Below are 23,939 nucleotides of genomic sequence, written 5' to 3' on the forward strand. Positions count from 1 at the left end.
ACACTGTAATTGGTCCGTGTCATGGATGTTAATGTCATTACATCTTGAAGTTGATGAAGCAATTTGTGCCGTCTTAATTATATAGGGCTATGTCACTGTTAATGTAATCTAATCTCAGTGGACAGCACTCATCTTCAGCCCAATGTTATGATTATATTAAACCACTGTAGTTTTAAGAGCATACTTGGATAACTGAATAAGAGTAGAATATATAGATAAAAGGCATAGTAACTACTTAGAGGTGCACAATCATTGATTATCACAACCAAAATAAAATGTATTTAGCCTAGATAAAATCATGGAATGTGATAGTTTTTACTCATGCATTTCACTGTACAGCATGAAAAGCCTTTATTCAGAAAGTGCTGACAGTTTCAGTTTGCAATACATTACAGTACATGTAATATAGATGTGAATACAATGTGCATTTATCATTTATTAATTCATAGAATAGTTTAGGTGCAATCTGTGCCATGCTCTGCTACATTGTGTGCAATGCAATTATTGATACAAACCTTAGATTTGTAGGTTTCATATCATCTTTTCATTTCATGAGTGTTTTATGGACTCCACTATGTGATTTCATTCTAAAAGAAAATATGTTTCATGAAAAGAAATGTTGGGAATGTTGGGTGCAGGGTTATTATTCAAAGCACCGGCTCAGAGTGAGTATGAAGTGTGTTTTAAATGTCCATAAACTCAGTTAAAAGAACAAATTGCATGTTTGTATACACTAGAATGCACATATCAATTAGTTAAACTAGATTTAAAACTAATTTATCATCATTTGAGCATAAAATGCATAATATTAGGCTAATTCCATTTTAGTTTAATTAATTTCTGTAACAAAGAATTACAGAAATATGTTGAAATACGAAAATATGTTGACAAAAATGTTGTGAAATCATGTGTAATTAAAATATCCTAGCAGGCTACGTTTTATTTAGATGGCTACTACTTGACATCATGATAGTCAAATCAACATTTTTTGTAATGAAAGGATTATAAACTTTTAACCTCTTAACTGTCACCGTCCACCCTGTGGGACGCCTACGTTTACTTCACTATTTTACAATTAAATCCTAATCTAATCATGACAAACTATATATCGTTGGAAAGGTCTAAGACTCCTAAATAGGTATTTTACCACTTTTTTTGTTAAACAATTATGTAGGAAAAGTAATAGATTAATTTATGACAAGAGTGCACCTGAAAAATCTACATCATAACAGGAGTTCTGACCTTTGTCACAGAAAGCCTTCTTTTTTGCCTTTTTCTCTATCACGCTTTAGAAATCATAAGAAATTATATATCAGTTGAAAAGTTAAAATCTCAAAATTCATCCTTTGTAACCCATTTTAAAATCAGACATTGCATTACCATGGAAATGGTACATCAAAATCAGGTTGGAAAATGTTTTCATTCATGAATTATAAAAAAATTATTTGGATAGTGCACTATCATGTCTGTGTTCAAAACTGTGAGTGACAGTTAAGGGGTTAATGCGTAATAATATATTTCTAAGAACTTGTACGTTTTTAAACCTTTTGATATTTATACTTGTCATTGACCCATATACAGAAAAAGATGCGGTGTTTAAATCACTGTGTTTGTTTTCTTGTTGGATAACATCGTTTGCAGCAACCGTCCCATTTAATGTTCTGTTGCTCATAAGCTTTTAACTGTTTATCACACTCCAGGCTCCCATTTAGTGCTCTTAATATAGATATTTTATGTTGGTTAGAGTATATTCTTGCATAGCTACATTTAGCATAACAATCGGAGAAATCAAGCAGCTATAAAATGGTACAGTCTGCGCACGGCTTCAAGTTTACCCAGTCATTTGCTCTTCTACTCTGAGTAGAGTAACGACCTACCGGGAGCGCGCGGTGATGGTCTTAAGAAAGCGATCAAGATCCGCGTTTTCTTTCTTCTGCTGACACTACAGAGAGTGTGTTCATTGTAAGTAGGGCTGTCAGAGACACGCTTATTCAGTCACCCACCGGTATTACCAACAGGACTGACTGGGATTCACTGCGCTCTGCTGGCTGTGTTACCGCTATGGGCTCAGTGTGAGTGAAGAGACAAAGACTTTGGGATATATGTCTGGCATTTGGCTTTTTGTCAGTTTCTCAAATGCAAACGGAAATATGTGGCAAAGCTTCGTCTTACTCTTAACCGGTTTGCTTGGGTTGTGTTCATGTTCAAGTTTCCCAAGTAACATCAACATAGGTGAGTACTCAGCGGCTATTGTTCATAACCGTGTCCTGACAGTGATTTAAAGTTTCCGTCGAACAGGATGAGGTACAGTTAGCCATTTGGGTTTAAATATTCCATGTACGTGTTATTGTTCCTGAATGACTTTATTGTAATCTCGACAGGAGGTTTGTTTCCAACCGACTCCCATGAATACGACGTGTTCCGTTTCGCGCTCTCTCAACACAATGATGTTCCTAAACTGGTACCACAAGTGGACATGGTGGACACGGGGAGCAGCTTTGCCATGACATACGCCTGTAAGTTCTGTATTAATGTATCTCTCAGAGGTCTGTTACTCTTCCCAAAACCAAACCTCTGCAGTGCGCACGACCTGTTTCCATCACGCTTGTTGCTTTGCTGAATTTCTGTACGACTCTGCACATGATGTACAGTGAAACAGTCTAGGCTTAGCGAAGTAGGAGAGCCTCAGACATTTTGTTGCTGTAAACGTGCCTTCACTTATACAGTCTTAAACCCAGCTGGATTACTGTCAAGAATAACGTCGAGATGTCAGGTGGAACTGCAAAGCTGGCAAAATGTCCTAGAATACCTGAGGTTGAATTTGACACAAGCCAGTGGTGTGTTTTCACATTTACAAATGCTTCTTTTGCCACAGTGGCTTGTTTAATTTCACCCTTTTCATGACCACGTGCCCGTTTACAAAATAGATTATGTGTCCTTCATGAAATAAACACACTTTAATTATAATGGAAAAAAAGTTAATTTGCAGTAAAAAATAACTGGTTTAACAGGACATTATTTATGGTGCAAAACAATACATTTACTTTTATACATTTACAAATATACTAGTCTTTAGAAGTCACTAGAAGTCCCTGTGTGGTGCATTACATTTGATTATTTTATTCAAATAGTTATGCTTCTTCGTTATCAGTTATGTAAGGATATGCATTTTATGTTGTTTATTGCCGCCTTATTATTTTAGTCTGTTTATTTTTTTTCTGTTGAAACGTTGCCCGAAGCACCGTCACAACCTTTCTCTGCAAATTTATGGCACCACAGTTGTTACATTTAACATGTTGTTTTCACAGTGTATTTACAGATTTGACAGCATATTTTCTGTCATGAGATAGAATATGAAATGCATCCTTTACATTGCTAATATGAACATTTTTAGATGAGCCGAACAGAGAAAACATCCTCATCCCTAGCTCAGCTGGCTGTCAGTCACAAATGTTGCCCTTTGATGTCTGAGATTGACACAGACAACCTTTCCATGTTTGTTCAACCCTGCCAGCGACGTACAACACTGTATAATGCTTAGCATGCAAACAGCTTTTGATGAAGAGAAGAGATGTCAGATGATTGAGATATTTCGACACTAGACTGATCATCCTGAAAAGTTCATATGTGCTATAGTCTTTCCCAAATGAGTGCGTGTGACAAACCTCTCTCATGTACACATCAGTGGTGCCCTTTTAAGTGAGTCTCAGTGCCTCAAAGCAGAGTAGGCTGTTTACTGGAGGCTGAGCAGAGAAACTGGGGCTGGAGCGATGTTTTCCATTTTAGGGGACTCCTTAGGGCATTTTTATAGGGTGACATCGGAGAGGGTCTTATTAGAGGGAGGTTATCAAAGGAAGTTTAACACACAAAGTAAGGGCTGAGTCTGTATGTTCTTGTCACAGGGAAGTGTGAAAGTAATTATATGGAGCTAATTACATCTGCTGAGAGTTCGCTCATCAGGGCGATTGTGCATGGCTGCTGTCTTATCCTCTAATCGCTACATACACCTTCCCAGAACAAAACCTGAGATCACTAGAGCAGTTTGTGTGCCAGGAGGTGTAACGAAATTCAGTTTGATTATAATTTGATCATTTTCCTCTTTTGCTGCAAGAACAAACCGGAACAAGAGAACAATGAACGGGGCTATAAGAAACATAACAAAAGAAAATCAGTGTTTTTATTTCTTGATTGATATGTTCAGGATAACTGTGTCTTCAGATGTGCTTTTGATTGTTATGAGTGAAAATGACCAACCCACTATAATTACAATACAGTAGTTTATAATTTCAAGCCCATTTGAGCCAGGTTTTTTTTTTTCACTGGCCATTAATTGGCAAATAATTGACTGATTAGGTTAAAGGAATAGTTCACCCAAAAAAGAAAATTTGCTGAAAAATTACTCGCCCTCAAACCATCCAAAATGTAGTTGAGTTTGTATCTTCACTGGAACAGATTTGGAGAAATTTAGCATTACATCACTTGCTCACCAATGGATCCTCTGCAGTGAATGGGTGCCGTCAGAATGAGAGTCCAAACAGCTGATAAAGACATCACAATAATCCACAAGTAATCCAGACAACTCCAGTCCATCATTTAATATCTTGTGAAGGAACAAGCTGTGTTTGTAATAAGCAAAATGATCATTAAGACTTTTTGTAACTTAAAAACATTTGCTTCCAGCTAAAATACAAGTCTTCTATCCATAATACTGCTTTCTCCAGTGAAAAGGTCATCTCATCTGATTCAGGAGAGAAATATGCACAGATCAAGCACCTGTTTACAAGCAAAAACTTTCCAAAACAGTTTGATGTGAGAAAACAACAGGGGATGGACCTTTTTTGATATATTGTCTTAATGATGGATTTGTTTCTGACACTTCACAAGATGATAATTGATGGACTGAAGTCATGTGGATAACTTTTTTTATCAGCTGTTTTATCAGCATTCTGACGGCACCCATGCAGAGGATCCATTGGTGAGCAAGTGATGTAATGCAAAATGTATCCAAATCTGTTCCAATGAACAAACAAACTCATCTACATCCTGCATGGTGTGAGGGTGAGTACATTTTCTGCAAATTTTATTTTTTTTGTGTGTGAAATATTCCTTTAAAAATGCCATTGATATATTAAACAGCAATTGAAAATATTAAAATACTTTTAAAAAACAGCATGTTTATAATGTGCTTGTTTCCACAATGATGCTGTTTTAAGCTTTCTTTACGTCAGGTATTTCCATCTAGAGTGATCTGATCATAAGTGATCAGCTGAGACTGAAAACTGTTTACACTTGGTATTAACATGCAGCTCAGATGAGTCTCCTGTGAGTCACTTGTGATTGGATTTCGAGGGGGTTCAGATGGTCGTTTTCCTTTAAAGAGCCTCTAACCAACTCTTGTTTTAATGCAGTGGCTCTCAACCTTGTTCCTGTAGCCCCCTCCATTTTACACCCACAACCATTTCCAGGAACAGGGCTGAGAACCTCTGTTTTAGTGCAATTGCTGATTGACAGATATCCTTGTTGTCTGGGATTACATCAGGACAGAGCTGTCTATGCTACAAATGCAATGCGGTCTCATGCATTTCTGAACATATGTTCCTGTATTTAATGCTGGAAACCAGATCAGATGTTTGGATGTTCACTTCATATGTTATTATAGCATTTCTCAATTTTTAAAGCATCAGATAATCTGATAAGAGCAAAGAAAAAACAGCCGTTGTCATCTTTTACTCATGAAATATGTACTTCTTTGTATAACATGTAAAGGCTTTAAATTTTTTGAATAAGGCATCTCGATGTGTTCTCATTACTGCGAATCATTATCTGGTGTCATAGTTATAGTACTTTGTAAAATAGATGACATGCATGGCAGAAATGGCACACACAGCAGTACAGACTCTTATTTTCTTAGATATGTGCCTGAACTGGTTACAGAAGTTGCCTTGACTCTGAAGAGCTACAGTAACCGTTTAGCACGACTCAAATAGATTCATTTAATCTATTATTCATTGCATCATAGCCAAAGTGATTATTTTCAGGGGTTTTGATGTATGCATGTGGGAGCAGAGCCACAAAGGGAGTTATAGTGAAAAATCCACTTATGTAGGAGGGAACTGACAATATTTAGTTGGAATAGGACAGGTGTTCTTCTGAGAAAGAAAATTGTTCCCCAAATTACCACATGAAGGAGAGTTTAACCTGCTCCGATAATTGTGGGCTTGAACTGACATGGCAAGACACTGTACAGTGTTATATAGAACGGAATGAAGAGTTAAGATTAGACCGCAGTGGACAGATCATAGAATACGGTTGCCTCTATAGTGATAATTTCTTCAGGAACGGCAAGTTGAATAGTGGAAGTGCTTATGGGATTATACGCCTACAGAAATTAACGCTCACTTATAAGGGTCCCACGATGTAGAGTGTTTATGAAGGGGAATGTGAGCTCATTTACTCGCTCTCATGTCGTTTCAGACACATTTTTGAAAAATGTCATATAATGAAAGTCAATGTAGATTAGATCCCACTGACTTTTACTGTAAGGATATAAACAATTGAAACATTCCTCAAAATATCTTGTTTGTGTTCAGCAGAAGATAGTCACACGGGTTTGTGGATGAGGGTGAGTAAATGGTGACAAAAATGTAATTTTCAAACTATCTCTCTTCAAGCAGGGCTACATTTCACCCTTCATTTGAAATGCATCACAGTATTTGACAGTAAACAGTTTATCAGAATTGGCCCTTAGATGTTTTCAAACGCAACATCAGCCCACGTGAAGATGGCTATACAATATTAATGCTGAAGAATTGCATGCACCTTTGATGTAATGTCGAAGTTGAAGTTGTCAGTTGCATTGATGCATAGTGAGCTACATGCAGTACGTCGACCTCCCAGTGACAGTTGAAATAACCAGTCAGTGTCATGTCATGATGGCGATGAGTGTTTGTCCTCATGCCTTTCTAGTTGAATAAACCCCCATCATCACATCATTTTAAACCTGGCAAACGGGCTTTTGTCTATTGCGAATAGGACAGATTAATTTTCTCCCATACATGAATTATTTTAAGAATCCGTTTCTGCTTTTGCCATAGCACAAGCCTTTATGACAGTCTGTTCTTGGCATTAGTCCCGTGGTCCTCCTTTCAGCACGTATCAGTCCTTTCATCACGTTGACATGCAGTCGGGCCAAATGTCCACAGCATGTCAATCAGGCGGGCTCCAAAGAGACCCATTGAAGCTCTCGTCACAGGGAGTTCAGGAACAAACACTGTTTTGTGTGTCTTCCCTGTGGAACTCACATAGACCGCTGAAGAGCTTTTACCTGTGTGGTTGCCTTAATTCGAAGCTTTCTATACAAGTGATGGAAGACTTTAAAGACAGCGAGTGCCTTGATGTGATATTCTGAATATCCAAAGAAGATTGCCAAGGATAGCTCACACAGCCATGTTAGCTTCATCTGCAAAGCCGTCAGCAAGAACTTCCAGCAATTAGATGCAATTAAAATGAAACATTGTGAAATATGGATTTTTTTTTTGATACCAGTAAACTTCATCGTTGATTATAGATGACGGGTATGGCATTAGCATCATTAGCCGTTAGCAACTGGACGCAGTTCAGAGGGAATGGCACAGGCGGGCTGAGGTTAGCTGTGGTGATTTCAGGATATGTGCCTGTGGGGCTACATGCTCCCCGACCTTCACTGGGCTGGAATGATACAGTGATAAAAATGTACCTTATCAGATATATCATCTTGCAAAGACTGAGGCTACAAGCCACTTAGAGGACACCAGGGACAAAATCTGATTCTGTTATGTGACAAAAAGAGCCCGCTTGGCTGTAATCTCTGAAATGATCTAGGTATTTTCTCGCTGAGTAAAACGCTGGGCCCTAATGCTACAGGATTCAGCGATGAGCTGCCACCTCTTCATCATTTTGTAAGGTAAAGTTCACCCAAAAATTAACATTTTGACATTAGCGAAACCCTATTATAATATTATTTTCTTACGCAGAATGAACAAGCTTCTGTTTTCCATACAATAAAAGTGGGTTGTGAATATGATTTTTAGATTAATATTGAGCCCGGTCTCATGAATATGTGTATAAATAGTACACAAAATAAAAACAGAAAATCGTGGTATTGATATGCAAAAATGGACTTTGGCATGCATATGATAAGCAATTTGTTGGCGTGCATATGAGATGCAGTTTTCGCATACATATGTTATGTATCCACCCCACAACCCTAATCCTACCCATTGCATATTACAAAGTCAATTTCTGCGTATAAACATAGTACACCAAATCAAAGCTTAAACTCGTGCTATTGATGCGCACTTTCATGAGATCGGGTTGCAATGTTAGAATTTCGCTGAATTTTAAGACAGTATTTCAATACTAGGGATGTAATGATGCACCCTGAGTTGGTTGAAAATCAATAAAAATATGTGCCAATTTAAGTTGGTTGAGATGTTAAAGGAATCGTGATACAATTGGGAGTAGGGGTTTATATGAATGTATCGCTTCGTAAAATGTATTGCTTCATGAGTTGAGTGAATTGTTACATCCCTATTCCTTACACATTTTACATTCATGAATGCATTTCGGAAAAACAATTAGAAACTAATTTAGAGCTTTATCAAAAAGCTGTAACAACATGTGTTTAGAACAGACCATACAATATGAATATGGGTAAATACAAGTACGTTTATGTGCTTTTTACAGCTCACGGCCACGGGTAATATGATGACCATAGCAATTAAGATTGAAAGATGCAAACTTTGTTTTCCGAATGCCCAAAGTAAAGATACAGTGTCATTTCATTTAAACATTTAAACATTTAAAGGCCAGCCATGTATATACATGTCCAAACAACTTTAATACGTCCAGCGTGTAAATCAGCAATCAGCATATTTCAAAAATTCGTGACAGATGTCATACCTGCCTCTCACAGGGACTGGCTGCCACCTGGCATTTTTCACTTGCTATTTGCATAAAGTTGAACATCTCTGAACATTTGGCCGTTATCAATGCTTTTTCCGCACAAGCGTGAAGCTCAACTCTCATTGGAATGAAATGCAAATGTTCGCTTGCTCTGCGCCAGTCGACAAGCACATGAGGGGGGTTGCGGAGAAATCATGCTTTCTGTGGTTTAGAAATTGCTCACATTGTGATTTTATTACATTAATTTATTTTCTGTGAAGCTGCTTGGCAGTGATGTGTATTGTGAAATGTGCTATACAAATAAACATGAATTAAACTGATTTAAGATTTTGATTTAATCTCACAGCCCTAGTTAGTGATTTGTATTTCCAAGAGCAAAAACAGCACCATAAAAGTAATCCACTACTTTCCATACCAGTGTTGAAAAGTTTGGGGTCAGTAATTTTTATTAAAGAAATTTATACTCTTAAGGTCATTGCACACTGAGTCCGAAATTTTCGCATGTGTTTTCCGTTTTTTCGTATTCCCCATCCTTACCTATCAAAATGCATGCTACGGATGCGAAAATGCAGAAAATCGAACCTGATCCGATTTTTTTTTTTTTGATCGACGAAAATTTCGGACTTTATTCAGCAAAGGTGCATTAAATTGATCAAAAGTGACAGTAAAGACATTTATAATTTTACAAGAAGATTTCTATTTTAAATATGTTTTTTTTTCAACATTCTATTTATTAAAAGTATTATGAAAAAAAGATTAAATATTAGTTACCACAAAAACATTAGCAGCACAACGGTTTTCAGCATTGATAATAAGAAATATTTCTTGAGCATCAAATCAGCATATTAGAATGGTTTGTGAAGGATCATGTGACACTGAAGACTTCAGTAATGGCTGCTGAAAATTCAGCTTTGCCATCACAGGAACAAATAGCATTTTAACATATATTCAAATAAAACAGTTGTTTTAAATTGTAATAATATTTCACAATATTACTAGAACTATTTTACTTACAATTTGGCATAAGATACTTTTTTCAAAACTGTTAAAAAAATCTTACCATCCCAAGACTTTTAATTTAGTTTTAATATTCTTCAGAAGACATGCAATAGATTTGTGTAAGAAACCGACCGAAGTTGTTGTTTTGCTGGCTGCAGATAATCGTCTCTGTTGCAGCTCTCAAGATTTGACGTGTGCCGATATTTGATGTTATTTTATGTTAAACCTGACACATCACATCCAAAGATGCCATTTTATTAAATTAAATTAAATTAAATTAAATTAAATTAAATTAAATTAAATTAAATTAAATTAAATTAAATTAAATTAAATTAAATTAAATTAAATTAATTACATTTTTATAAATTAGCACTAAATTAAATTAAATTCTGGTGTTGCTCATGCGAACTTACTGTAAATACTGTAAAAAAAAAAAAGCTTTGTCTGGTAAATAAATGTGGAAGCAGCTAAACTGGTTTTATTTATAAATGTGGTTATATTATCACTGCATCAAATTGACTACAAGTAATTTTTTAAGAATCAGATTAGGTAGAAATAAGGTAACAATTGCCAGTTACACTTTTTAGAGTGTATAGTATGCCTTTAGCAGAATTGGAATATAGTGCATGAGTCATATGGACCACTTATATGGTGCTTTATTTTTGTCCTTTTGGGAGCTTGTCAGTAAAAATAACCATCCACTTGTTTTCTAAGGAAAACACAAGGTGAAGGTTGGGATTTCTGCGTAAAAGGTCTCTTTTGGGTTTCATACAAGAAATAAAGGGTCAGAATGACATGAGGGTGAGTAACTGATGACAAAATGTACATTTTTGGGTAAACAATCCTTTCATACAGCTACAGTATAACAGATTGCAGTTATAACATCACCAGTACAAATCCGCATCTCTGATTGACCATGGCTGGCATAAATGCCTCCTGTCACCATTTTGGTTTCTCAGCCATGTCACAGGACTGCACATAAGTTCAACCACGCTTTTTACCTCAGCTGTTCAATAACCAAAGGCAAGGAGAACAGAGGCTGCTGGAACAGATTGATGCAGTGGAGCTCCTCTCATCTTCACTGCAGTGACTGAAGATCAGACGAGATCACTCACACTGGACCCACCTGTCACAAACATCTTTCAGCATTGTGGAGATCACCGCAGGCAGGAAACTTGTTTTCTCCTCCCCCCTCCCCCAACTATACATTCATACACACGCTCTCTACACCCCAACACAGAGATTCAAACCCTGATACTCCTTCCAGCCAGCACCGCATAAAAAATTATTTGCCGTTTCCCTCCTTTTATCTGCGGTAGGCATGAAGAATGCTGATAAAGAAGATGTGCACGCAGAAATCTTGCGTTATCTTTCCAAATGATTGAGATAAATGCATTGTGTAGCCTTGCATCGACTCTTTATCGCCTGTTTTAAAAGATAAACATCTACGAGCGACAGTACATTTGTCAATCCGCACTATCAGGGGACAATGAGGGTGATTATTAAGACTTAAATAGTGCCGACTGTAGTAGATGAGAAGCAGAGAAAGCTATCTGCTACTGGAGTTGTTTTCTGAGGCTGGTTTGAAAGTTTACTTGCCTGAAGGGAAGATTTGGAGCTGAAGTATGTCACAACTGTGGCACATCCCTCATTCACATGCTCAAAGCCCCAGGGAACCAACATATCTGAATGCAAATGGTACGAATCTCCCCTGGAATTATACATTAGCTGGAACGAATGGAAGGTCTTAGCTTGAAAACACTTTGGAATTTTAGCCGCTGAGATTGAAATTTATGGTAAATGAGGCTCTTATATGGTGTTTTATTACAAATGCGCTATAATTATATATAAAAACACCTGCATTATTATTAATGTATGCAATGTATGCAAAGGTTTAAAAAAGACAGTGGAGCAGTGAAATGTCCCAGAGGGACATTTATATAATTACAGAATAAAAGTAAAGGGAATGAGGTAGGATACAGTTAGGAGTTCAGGTGAAAATGTAGAAAACTCATTACCTCAGTGTTTCCAGTGTTTTGGAGCTTTTCTGCTTGAGGAGACCCAGATTTGACACTGTCTGCAACAAAGGACTCGTAAAAACATGAAACAGGCCCCCTTCTGCAGTACTGCAATAAAAATCAATTGCCATGTGCTTCTTAAGCACATGGGGTTTAGCCGGCTGTGAGGGGGCTGGAGCAGAGATGATTGGTGGGTGGAGGTTTCACTGTCACTGTAATTACAAAGAAGAATGCAGGGCAAGACGTATTGAGGTCTTGTTTTTCAGGAAGAAGGGCTTTGGGGGTGATCATGACAGAATTTTAGATAACGTATTGACTACCCAGCACTTGCTTTCTTCTGTCATCCCTGGGTATTGATTGAATATTTGTGCTAATGAGTGTTTTATATTGTTAATGAGCTGATGTTTTATTCCTGATGTTGTAGTTGCATCAGCGCTTCAAAAAAAAAAGAAAGAAAAAAAAGAATATGATTTTTATTTCTGTTTTTTTTTTTCGTGTTTGTCAGTATTTTATGTTTTGTTTCCAGTAAAAATATATAAACATCATTAAAAAAAGATCCATTTCCTTTTTTTTTCTCAGGGATTTTCAGAAGTTTTGATGCAATATGACCATCCTTTTTAAGGACCTTCCTGAACATCTAAATCTTTTAATATTTTTTAAAGTACTTATTTTTTTAACTATTTAGAAAAAGAAAAGTGTGTAAGAAAAATATTATGCATTTTTTGCATAATACTTTACATTTGTGTTAAGTACCTTTTTTCTTTGTATTTAATTTACCCAGTAGATATAAACCTAAATTTGCATATCACAACAAATACTATTCCAAAAATTGTTTAATATTAAATAAATGTCTTAAATGACCACATTAACTTTGACAAGCCTAAATAGTCCTACTGTTTAGAAAAACCTTTATTTTAAGGACCAGTTCTCACTATTAACTAGTAGCTTATTAGAATATTGGCTGTTTATTAGTACTTTTTAGGGCCATATTAATGTCTTATTCTCCATGAGCATATTCTATATCCCTTAACCCTGCTCAATACCTAATCTTAACAGCTACCTTACTAACTATTAATTGCAAACAGCAAATGAATAGTTAGTGGTGATTATGTGTTCCCTACTCTAAAGTGTTACCCCTTCTATTGTAAATCTTTTGTAAAATCAAATTTTCCATGGACCTTAGTTTGAAACCCCCTGCCATATTTATTACCTACTTTATTGGCAAATTGTATTTAACAATGCAAATTTCCATTACATTAATCTTACATTTCTTCTCCTGTACTCTTCTCAGTTTGTTCCCAGTTCTCCAAAGGAGTGTACGCCATCATCGGCCTGTATGACAGGAAGACCATGAACATGCTGATGTCGTTCTGTGGCGCTCTGCACGTGTGCTTCGTCACACCCAGCTTCCCCATCGATACCAACAACCAGTTCGTGATCCAGCTGAGACCTGAGCTCCAGGATGCTCTGATCACCCTTGTCGAGCACTTCAAGTGGACCAAGTTCGTCTACATGTACAGCTCGGACTCAGGTTGGCTTTTTATCCTGCTAGCGTGCCATTTCAAGAGCACAATAATGTAAACTAAATTTATGAGTAGTGCTACCACAGTCTTTTCAGGGTGAGGTAAATATTTCATTATTTGTTTTGTTTTTTTCCTGTATCTGCATTGCCACTGCAGTTGCAGTCGTGATAAAATGTTGTAATACTCCGTAAGGTTGCTCAGGATGTCATGAAGATGAACTGCAGATAATTTAGTGATTTGTGATTTAGGAGCTTTGGAAGATATTGCTGGGAAAGTTTGAAAAACGTGATGATTTGGTGTAATCCTGTTGAGGTGCTCTGCTTGGCTTGTAATAGGGTTATACTTTGACATTTCCAGTGCCTCGGGTGTAGTAATTTTACTTATGGCTCCCTGATTCCCGCAGGATTGTTCTGATAATCTGTTTGAAGTTCACTGAAAGATCTTCATTTGTGATTTGAGTATGGACGAGTACTGGCTGCACCATATTTCTCCTGTGAGTGGAGACACGTGTGGCGCTCCATCATATTTGCCATATCCAATCATTATCAGACTGTCATTAGAGAATAACTCCAAATCATTCCTGCTGGAGTCATTTATGGATCTCCAGCTAGTGAATTCATTTAACATTTGTGCCAATGTTGTGCACAGTATTTTCTGCACAAAAACCTTATTTGGTAATCACTCATAATCCAGTTTAACCAGGTGCTAAATGCATTAGAGTTGCGACATATTTAAATAAAGTCATTTCCATTATTTTCAGGCACAAACATGCCTCATTTCTATGTAAATTAGGCTCATTATTGATTGCACCCTATTCACAAAACTCAGTGCTATAGAACTGTTCAGTCATGAAATCAATTTCTAGACCAACCCGGAAGACTAATTTACCATGGCTTGCCTTGGGAATTTCCTAAAGGGGTTTTAGAATAGCAGTCTTCGATTTGTGAGTAAAATAAGGTCTGTGGTTCAGGTTACTTGAAGAGACTTTAATGTTTTGTTCTACAACATAAATTATACATGGTCAGACCGCAATTCTGAATACAGAAGCCTCTGTATTAGGACTACAACGGTTATCAATTCGTCAAGCATGTAAATTCGCATCTTTGTGGTAGTTGTAGTGGTTTGTGACAGTTTTTTTGTTTTTGGTAAAAAAAAAATTTGTGTCTTGATGAAAATATCTAGTGAATTTAGTCAGTATTTATCAATTATAGTCAGTTTTACTCATAACACAATAGCATCTAATTTTAGTTAATGACACAAAAAAGCCAACGTGAATGTAGAAATTGAAACCAAGTATTCAGGGCTGTAATGCTATCATATCTTTACTGCAAGATTTTCCTGGCCAGAATAATTCATGATAACGATATTATTATGATACCTATAGAAATTTTTAAAATGTAATAATAAAAGTCTTGCCATAAAGACATGTTTTTTAAAAGTTGAACTTGCATTAATTTTACATTCCAAACATGCGGCTCTCTTGTGCGAGACTCGAGTGCAGTTTAGAAGTCCCTCTAAAAAATTAGCAAAATATATATTCTGTTCAAATGGCTTGGTTTTAGTTTTGATGTAAACAAGATCTTCTCTGCATTGATGTTCTCTTTTTCCACTATATTTTGAATGAACAATGCAGCAGCGCCACATCTAGTGGTTTCAACTGGATAGACTAACAAAAACATTAGGTGCGGCCCAAATTGCATACTTATGCACTATTCTATATATTCTATGTTCACACTGAAATTTCAAAAAGTACCCGGATGACACACTTATATAACCGAAAAAATGAAGTGTGGAGTGTTGGACACTTCATGCACTTAACTGTCACAGCATTAACTAAATCGCAAAGGGGGAGGGGCCATCAGACTCCGATTATAAATGACAAAATAACCTTAAGTAATTCATACACTACTCATCTGAGTACATAATGCATAAGTACATAGTGTATAGTGCGTCATTTGGGATGCAGCTATTAAAATGTAACGATTCTGTGACGTGGAAGACTCGGGAGCCTCGAGAGGATCCATGTGCAGAGGTATTTATTGGGGTGAACAAAGCAGAGTCAAACTGGCTAGGGTCATACACAGTAAGGGCGAGTAAATCCAAGCAAACAAGTCGAAAACGACAAGAGTCCAAAACCAGAAGAGACAGAAGAAGGGTAACGCTCAGAATGCTAACGACAAACGATAAGCAATACTTTGCCAGCTAGGCCTATAAAAACACTAGTGGATGACGTAGGAGGAACAGGTGAGGGCAGAACCGGACATTAGAATTCAGGAGACAGCTCCCTCATGTGTTTGGAGGGAGTGGCTGGTGTGTGAGCGGATATAACAGATACATTGTCATCGCATCTTGTGTGCCACTGATAAGGCTGCCTTAACGTACACCTAAAATTTGCATTTTAATGTTTTTGCATTTGAATGTGGATTTTTATTTTAAATTCGATGGATATTTTAAAAGCGTATTTTTTTGACAGCCCTACTGTACAAAGGTGTACAAAAAGGCTGTGCTGTTGGTAGGCACATCCTGCAGACGGAATCCAAAAAAACTTCCACATTGGCGAGCAAACGTTTTTTGGGTCCAGATAGAGTGTCCCGTATCATCTGTCATCTTTGACGTCAAGATTGTGTGGCAGTATTAGCTACACATTAGAGGTCTACAAGCCCGTCGGGTCCCGGGCTTAGCTTCTCTCCTTTTATTGTGCCCATATACGCGCAGAGCACACATGGCTACTGTATGAAATACTGATTATATTATAAATATTATACATCGCCTACGCAAACGCATACGCACGCATTAGCATACAGGTGACAGTTGACCATGCAGAGCATCAAGGAGAAGTTGGAGCGTGGGGAGTTACTAAAAGTTCCCAATGCTTCGGGAAAAGCTGCATTTTGGATCATCCATGCATTTGATTATGATCCTGACTCATGCACCTTTAGAGAGAAATGCATCTTTAGGGATTTTATAATGAAAGAGTTTTTGTTTTCGATTCCAATTATTTCGTTTTAAAGTGGTAATTCAAAGCTTTCTATAGATAATATGTTTATCAAGTTAGTGAGGCAAGTATTCGCTGTTTTGGTTTAGTGCTCCTGCTCAAAACCGAAACTGCTTTTTTCCCCTTTATTTTATAAAAGCATGTTTTGTTTATATCGTGAGTGCACACACATAAAAGTAGACCCTTTACAGTTCCGAACAATGTAGCCTTTTATTCTTACCTTTATGAGCAAAAATGACAGCGTATTTTGAAATGTTTCCAATGCAAGTGATTGCTCTGGGGCCTCCATGTCCTGTAAAGCGCGCATCAGCTTCTACTCTCCGCACAAATGACTCGATATGTGTCAGTGTACATTTATCTTAAGCATTTAAACAAACATTGTGGAGCTGTTTTATAACTATAGATTTTATTTTAGACAAGTCGTGATGATTTGAGAAGGCTAAATTGTTCAAACATAGGCTATGATCAACTCACTGTCTACCTCTGGCTGCTTAGTTGTTACTTTAAAAAACAAAAACTTACATTTAACGAATAAAAAAATGCTCCAAGCGTGTTTTCTAAATTAGCTTACTGTATCGATCCGAATATAAGACAATGTTTTTTTTCTTGGAAATACATCTGAAAAAATGCAGTCGTCTTATATTCAGGGTCTAGACTTTGACATGTCAATAATACACCCACAACAATAGGTGGCGCCAAACACGCTTAAAACAAGTGTGCCATGAAATATGTAATGTAATGTGTGTTGTAAAGATCGTGAGTGAAAACAAAAGGGGCATGAGTCGTGATTGTCATGTTAGTCTGATGGGACCAAACTTCCTCTGTAAGTGATTTTAAAACATAAGACAGTACCCAGATTTGAAGACTACAATAAGATTTCACTTCTATTGTTAATAAAATTTTGGTAGGCTACTATGAGATGGATAGCCTAAATGTTATATAATTCAGATGGGCTACCTGTTATTTTTATGGTAGCCTATATCAAAAAGTGTATATTTTTCAATGTCATTGTTGGTACATTTTTACCAGTATTTACCATACTTTCAAAACAAAAATTTAAATAGGAAAAATATGCAATATGAAAATAATAATAATAAAAAAAAAAAAAAAAGATTTGGTTTTCAAAAAGCCTTTTTCCAAAAGGTACATCTGGAAAAAGGGGGGTCGTCTTATATTCAGGTCAATACGGTAATAAAATAACGAAACAAAATACTATCACTTTGCCATTTCATACAAAACGGAGCTATTTTAATAGCTGAAACGGTAGTGTAAGCTGTTTTAGGAGAAGGGGAAAAAAAGACTGGCTCAAGACGGACTCGGACCAAGAATTCTGATAAGCTGTTGGACACGGGCCGGGAAGGGCCTGAGCGTCTTGGGCCAGGGCCGAGCTAGGGCTTAGATTTTACTACTACACATCTCTCTGCATTGTTGCAGTCTTTCTTATTTTATGACAGAGGGTAACCAGCATTATGTTAACGCCACCTACTGTGCTGGAGTATAATATGTGTAGTATTAACATTAGTGCTGTCTAACGATTAATCGCATCCAAAATAAAAGCTTTTGTTTACATAATATATGTATGTGTACTGTGTATATTTATTATGTATGTATAAATACACACACATACAGTATATATTTTAAAAATATTTACATGCATATACATTTATATACTTATATTTTATATTATATATAAATATATTTAATATATAAACTTAACATATTTTTCTTAAAAATATACATGCATGTGTTTGTATTTGTATATACATAATAAATATACACAGTATGCACACATTTATTATGTAAACAAAAACTTTTATTGTGGATGCGATTAATCGCGGTAACATATCAATATTATTTTTTTAAGTATTTAATTTTTTAAATAATGACATGGTTATTGTCAGTAACAATATTTTGTGACAACCCTAATTCCAGCATTCTATAGATCCATTTAAACATGTATTAAAATATAACAAAACATGTGAAAGCCCAACCTACAGAAGCGGTCTTGTCAAATAATGTTAAGCACAGACTTTGCTTTACTCTTAAAGTAGAACTACTAATCTAAAAACCCATATGAAGTTCCCAAGGTAACCCATGGCAGGAAAATGCAAATTCTCATCCTGGTTTTATGACTACAAAATTAAAAGCTCTGTTTGTCTGGTGAAATGAACTTCACATCATTACCGCTCACAGAAAGCAGTTGGTAAACAGAACTTGATTTAAAAGAGGTACAGTGTCTGTGTGCATTGTCTATTGATTATAGCAGGATTTACTCATTACATACTGTAATGGAGAAGATCATCATATAAGCAGCCATATATCCAGATGTGTGGTGTTGTTGAGCATTTTAAAGAGCTGATTCAGGCGTCTGGATTGCAGTGGTGGAGAGATGCTGCAAAGTGATGTACAGATTTTGTGGCAGCATTTGTGCTGTTACCTGATTTATATAATTCCTTTAGTGAATCGGTGCTAAAACTACACAGAGAGCATGTGCAAATAACAAATAACACAGTTCATTCTTTGTGAACCCCCCCACCATGTTACACAATATTACATTTGTCTACACCCCTCCCCCCACTCTTGATTATACGAAGTTAAGGGAAATTAAAACCTCAATCAAGAGAAACACATTATTGATTCACACATCATGCAGATGTGAGCCAGTGCTGAACTAGGAACACAAGGTCACTGAGTATTTTATCCACACACAAATACAACAACTACCTCTAGAAGCCCCCACTGCTCTCCTGTTGCCTGGATACAAGAGTACTCAGTCTCTAGGTTATTTTAAACCTTTTAAGTAACTCCTGTGTGCGTGCGTGTGTGTGTGTGTGTGTTTATGTCATGTAGCACATTAAACCCAGAGCTCACAGGTAAAGCAAGAACATGGCAGATGTAATAACAACTATGTCTATGCTTTGGGTATGCTTTTAATCAAATTATATACAGTATGCTCATTAATTATATGCACAGTATATTGGTAACATATCAGTTAGTAGCTGATATTAGACATTTTACATTTTTATTATTTACATTTTTCAGTATTTAATTGTGCATGATCATTTCCCTATTTTCACATTTAGGTTATGTTTGCCATCATCTAAAGCTCACTGAAAGTTAATTTATTATCACTGTTAAATATAATTTCAAAATGAATATCCATTTTTCATACTGTATATTGTATTGTTGTGATGCCTAAATTTACTTAGACTGATTTTAGTTTTTAGTGATTTATTTCTAATTTATTTAGATGAAATATTATAGAATTTTAATATAATCCATTTATTGGTTATTCGCCATAACATAAATAACTATGTGCTTATCGTTATTGACTGAAATTTTTATATCGGCATTCCTATTTCTATCATATTTGTAATATCCATATCCATCAGTCTTTGTCTAATGCTCGTACATCACTGTTTTACAGCATCTTACAGTGATTTTTTTTTATTGATTAGGTTGACATGTTTGTCTAGATTTTTATTTATTATTATTATTATTATTATTATTTTTACTGCAGTGCTGCAATTTATGTGCCGCATATTTATATTAAGGCTTGTTAAAAATAGCCCAACCTTTAGAAATGCTTCAAATGATGGGACTGGCATCATCTGTAAATATGCAATTTTCATACTGTACATTATTATGTTGTGATGCCTAAAGACTTTTTAGTGATTTATTTCTAATTTATTTAGACAAAATAGTATCAAATTTAAATACCGGCCATTTATTGTTTATTCACCTTAAAGGGATAGTTCACCCAAAAATGAAAATTCATTAATTAAATGTCATTAATTACTCACCATCATGTTGTTCCAAACACAAATGAAGATGTTTTTGATGAAATTTGAGAGCTTTCTAACCCTGTATACAGAGCAACGCAACTGACAAGTTCAAGGCCCAGAAAGGTGGTAAGGACATCGAATAGTTTTTGTGCACAAAGAAAACTAAAATAACAGCTTCATAACATTACGGTTGAACCACTGATGTCACATGGACTATTTTAACGATGTCCTTGCCATCTTGAATGTGAACGTGTCAGTTGCATTGCTGTCTATGCAGGGCCAGAAAGCTCTCGGATTTCGTCAAAAATATCTTAATTTGTGTTCTGAAGATAAGCAAAGGTCTCATGGGTTTGGAATGACATGAGGGTGAGTAATTAATGAGAGAATTTTCATTTTTGGGTGAACTATCCTTTGGTTTATTGTTATTGTCAAGAACTGTAATATCATGCATCCCCAGTTCTGTCATATTTTGAAATGTCCATATCCATCTGGACGTATTAGTCTACTGCATGTGCATCAATGTTTTTCAGCTAGATTTTTATTAATGTACTTTATTTAATTTTTTTTACAGTGGTGTTGTAATTACCATGCAGCATTTTTATATTAAAGCAACGTGTTATGTTAAAAATTGTCCAACATTTAGAACGCTTCAAATCCCTAATGGATATTTTCATTTCGCAAAAAGGTGCTTTAGGCAAGGTGTTGTGGTTTTCTCTACTACCATGCAAAACCACTTCCACAATAACCTGGTCTCACACTAAAATGTTTACTGCGTCATTTGTCAGGTGTTCAGAGATGACATCTCAAATCCATTGCAGATGGGACGAGCATCATCTGTGGAGCTTGCAGCAGTTTAGTGATCACAACCCCCCAAATCTGTCCTTGCCAACTCACACAGATGTTTACCGAGCTGAAGCATGATGAGCCAGGCGCATGTGCGCTATCTCCTCAAAGACCCAGATAATAGAGTTAGGGCCTGTAAACACACAGCTAGGCTTTGTTGAAGAAGGCGAGGAAAACACACTGCGTTGGACTCTAAAGGAGACGGACGGAAATTCAATTTGTTCCTGTGCGTGAGATATTTGGAGAAGCACAGCAAGAGCGGGTGATAGCAAGCCAATTCTGCTCTTTCAAGACAATCCCTACACTCATCTGCTTTCCTTTTCCTGCCTTATCACCAACGGCGCAGTCGCGCAAGGCAACACTAACGGGAGACGGACAGAACACACCGTCCGTCTCTCCCTCCGTCTTATCTTCGGGGTTAGTGCTGCTCGGTGGGAGATAAAGCTGGTTTGCTCTGTGGCACGAGACAATTTCACAGCTGCCGAGACGCAGGCGTCAGGAGAGGGTAGAGCGTTGGTGTGGCCAAGGCTGTAGAGGCGTTTCGAAAGGCAATCTGACTCAGTCTTTTAATGAATGCCAGAGAATGCACTGGCTGCCTCACCGTTCTTTCAATGACAAACCTAATTCTGGCTTCTGTTGCATAATAATCCAAGTACTCATTCTATAATTAGCAAATCTCCTTTTAATCTGTTATTTTACAGAGAGATGTGAAATGAAAGCCTTTCAAATGACGTGCAGGTAGTATGTAAATTATGCAGAATAGTGTCAAAAGTTTCAATGAATATCCCGCAGAAAGCAGTATTTATGTGGACAACCGAACCCAAGAGTCTCTTTGTACACTACAGTCCAGATTGTAGTCTTGTTTTTAGTTAATGATATGCATTGTTAACGTATTATGCTAATAGTATGCAGTGGGCCAAGATCAGTGTCTATATTTGTAATGTTTCTATCTGCTCCTCTCTAAATATAGTTGAATCTCTGCCAAAAACAAAGGCATTTTTTGCCTCATTTGGAAAGATCATTCAAGAGCTTCTCAAAAGACATGGTGTTAAAAAAAATGGACAAATTTTGATACATATTTTGACAGTGAAGCAAAACGAATCATGTTTTTTTTAACACCAAGCATCCTTCTAGGAGACTGGGTCGTAATGTACGAGCAACTGTGATGACAGCACCAATTATGAGCCAAATCCATGACTGAAAGTGCAACCGAGCATTCACAACAAATGCAAATTCATTTAAATACATAAATTGGCTTATTAATGTTGTCTCGGATTAATTTCTTTGAGTTTATGTCGCTTTCCTGACCCATTTAAAAGAGCCAGCTAGTTTGCGCTGAAACAACTCACTTGCTGAACTTTGCATGGCCTAATTTTCCAGCAAATCCATAGTCAGGCTTTATTAGGAGGTTGGTGGTTTGTGTTTTTGTGTATTTGTGCTGCTCGCAAACACTGATATGTGTGTGATTATAGGTGTCAGTATTGATCTAGCTTTTGCTTTGAAGGCACTTGCCTCTGCTTGAGTTGGAGATTTGATGTCTTTGAAGTTAAAATTCTGCTACCTGCAGAATCCGTCCTTCATATTGACCAGTAAGCTTATCGTAACAGAGCACAAGCCAATGCTGATCACTGTATGAAGGTGTCATAATTTGTTTTTTAAAAATGCACAGGCTTTGATCCTGTTCCTCTAGGACTAGGTAAAGGCTGATAGGGAATTTACCTAATTCAGTCAGCATGATTGAATGAGATTGTCTTTTGAAGTTGGTAAGTGTTGCATGACCACCCAGATCTCTTTTTAAACACAGCATAGCACTTTTGATCAGAATTTGTATAACTGATGACTCTTTTAAATGCTGTAATATTTTGATTTAACACTGCAGTGTCATGTAGTGACATTTTGTTTTCTACTTGTTGGAAGGGGTACATTTAAAGACACTGGACAATAAAATGTATAAAAAATATTCTTTCTGAAGGACCATTTTGATGCATTTTAATATAGCCATTAGCCATTTAAAAACATTTTAAAAAGCTTTTTATGTTCTAGTTCTAATTTTGACATTTTTAATATCTGTTTATAAGTGAAAAAAAATCTCATTAAATGGATGAACACTGTTTCTTAAGAAAAAAAGTAAGCATTTGGAGCAATTTAAATATTGTAAATATATGAAAAACTCATGTCTGCCAAAACAAGCCATGTAGTGATATTTCTCTTGAAAATGTGTATTAAACTTTTATTTAAACTATTTATTTATTATAATATTTTTTATCATTTAATTAAGTATTATTTACTTTTTACTTTTTATAAATGTTTAACAAAACCATATAAAACTGACATGAATGCAAAAACTTGTCTGAAAGCTTGACACATGAAATGATTTTTTTCCTTTTCTCTATTTGAAAGACTTTTATTTGTCGTTGACCAAGGTAACGGTCTAATAAATGGAGGAATTTGCTTAATTTCAGTGCATAGTCAATAAATCTTGGGAGGCTAATAATGTTGTCACGATACCAAAATTTCAGTATTCGGTACCGATACCAGTGAAAATCCACGGTTCTCGGTACCAATTTCGGTACCACATGCTAATTAAAAAACACACTATTTTTAATAATAAAGTCAAACAAAAATAAAATGTACAAAAATCAATGCCATTCTTTATACTTATTTAAATTGTGTTTCAAGTTTTTCCGCAAGTAATAAAAGTATGAAAAACAGTAAACAGTAAAGTTTCACCCAAATTTAATTTGTCTTTTAATTAATGAAATTTAAACACATTTTATTTTTTTGGTAAATAAAGGGGATTTACTATTAAAATCAAAATATGGAAGAAATATAT

At 36.1% G+C, this 23,939-nt stretch overlaps 1 protein-coding gene across 4 annotated transcripts in view; it reads left to right on the forward strand.

Annotated features, from left to right (window-relative positions):
* Window positions 1-1,860: 1,860 nt before the first annotated feature.
* gria1b (glutamate receptor, ionotropic, AMPA 1b) overlaps window positions 1,861-23,939 on the forward strand; it is a 57,385-nt gene continuing 35,306 nt past the window's right edge. For all 4 annotated transcript variants that reach the window (XR_009268011.1, XM_058758682.1, XM_058758680.1 and 1 more), the window contains exons 1-3: window positions 1,861-2,232; window positions 2,382-2,516; window positions 13,252-13,491. Coding sequence is in view for 3 of the 4 variants with exons in the window: in XM_058758682.1 (XP_058614665.1) it covers window positions 2,103-2,232; window positions 2,382-2,516; window positions 13,252-13,491 (505 nt within the window). In the remaining variant the exon portion in view is untranslated. The remainder of the gene's footprint in view (window positions 2,233-2,381; window positions 2,517-13,251; window positions 13,492-23,939) is intronic.

This window comes from Onychostoma macrolepis, chromosome 21, assembly GCF_012432095.1.
Source record: "Onychostoma macrolepis isolate SWU-2019 chromosome 21, ASM1243209v1, whole genome shotgun sequence".
NCBI classification, from domain to species: domain Eukaryota; kingdom Metazoa; phylum Chordata; class Actinopteri; order Cypriniformes; family Cyprinidae; genus Onychostoma; species Onychostoma macrolepis.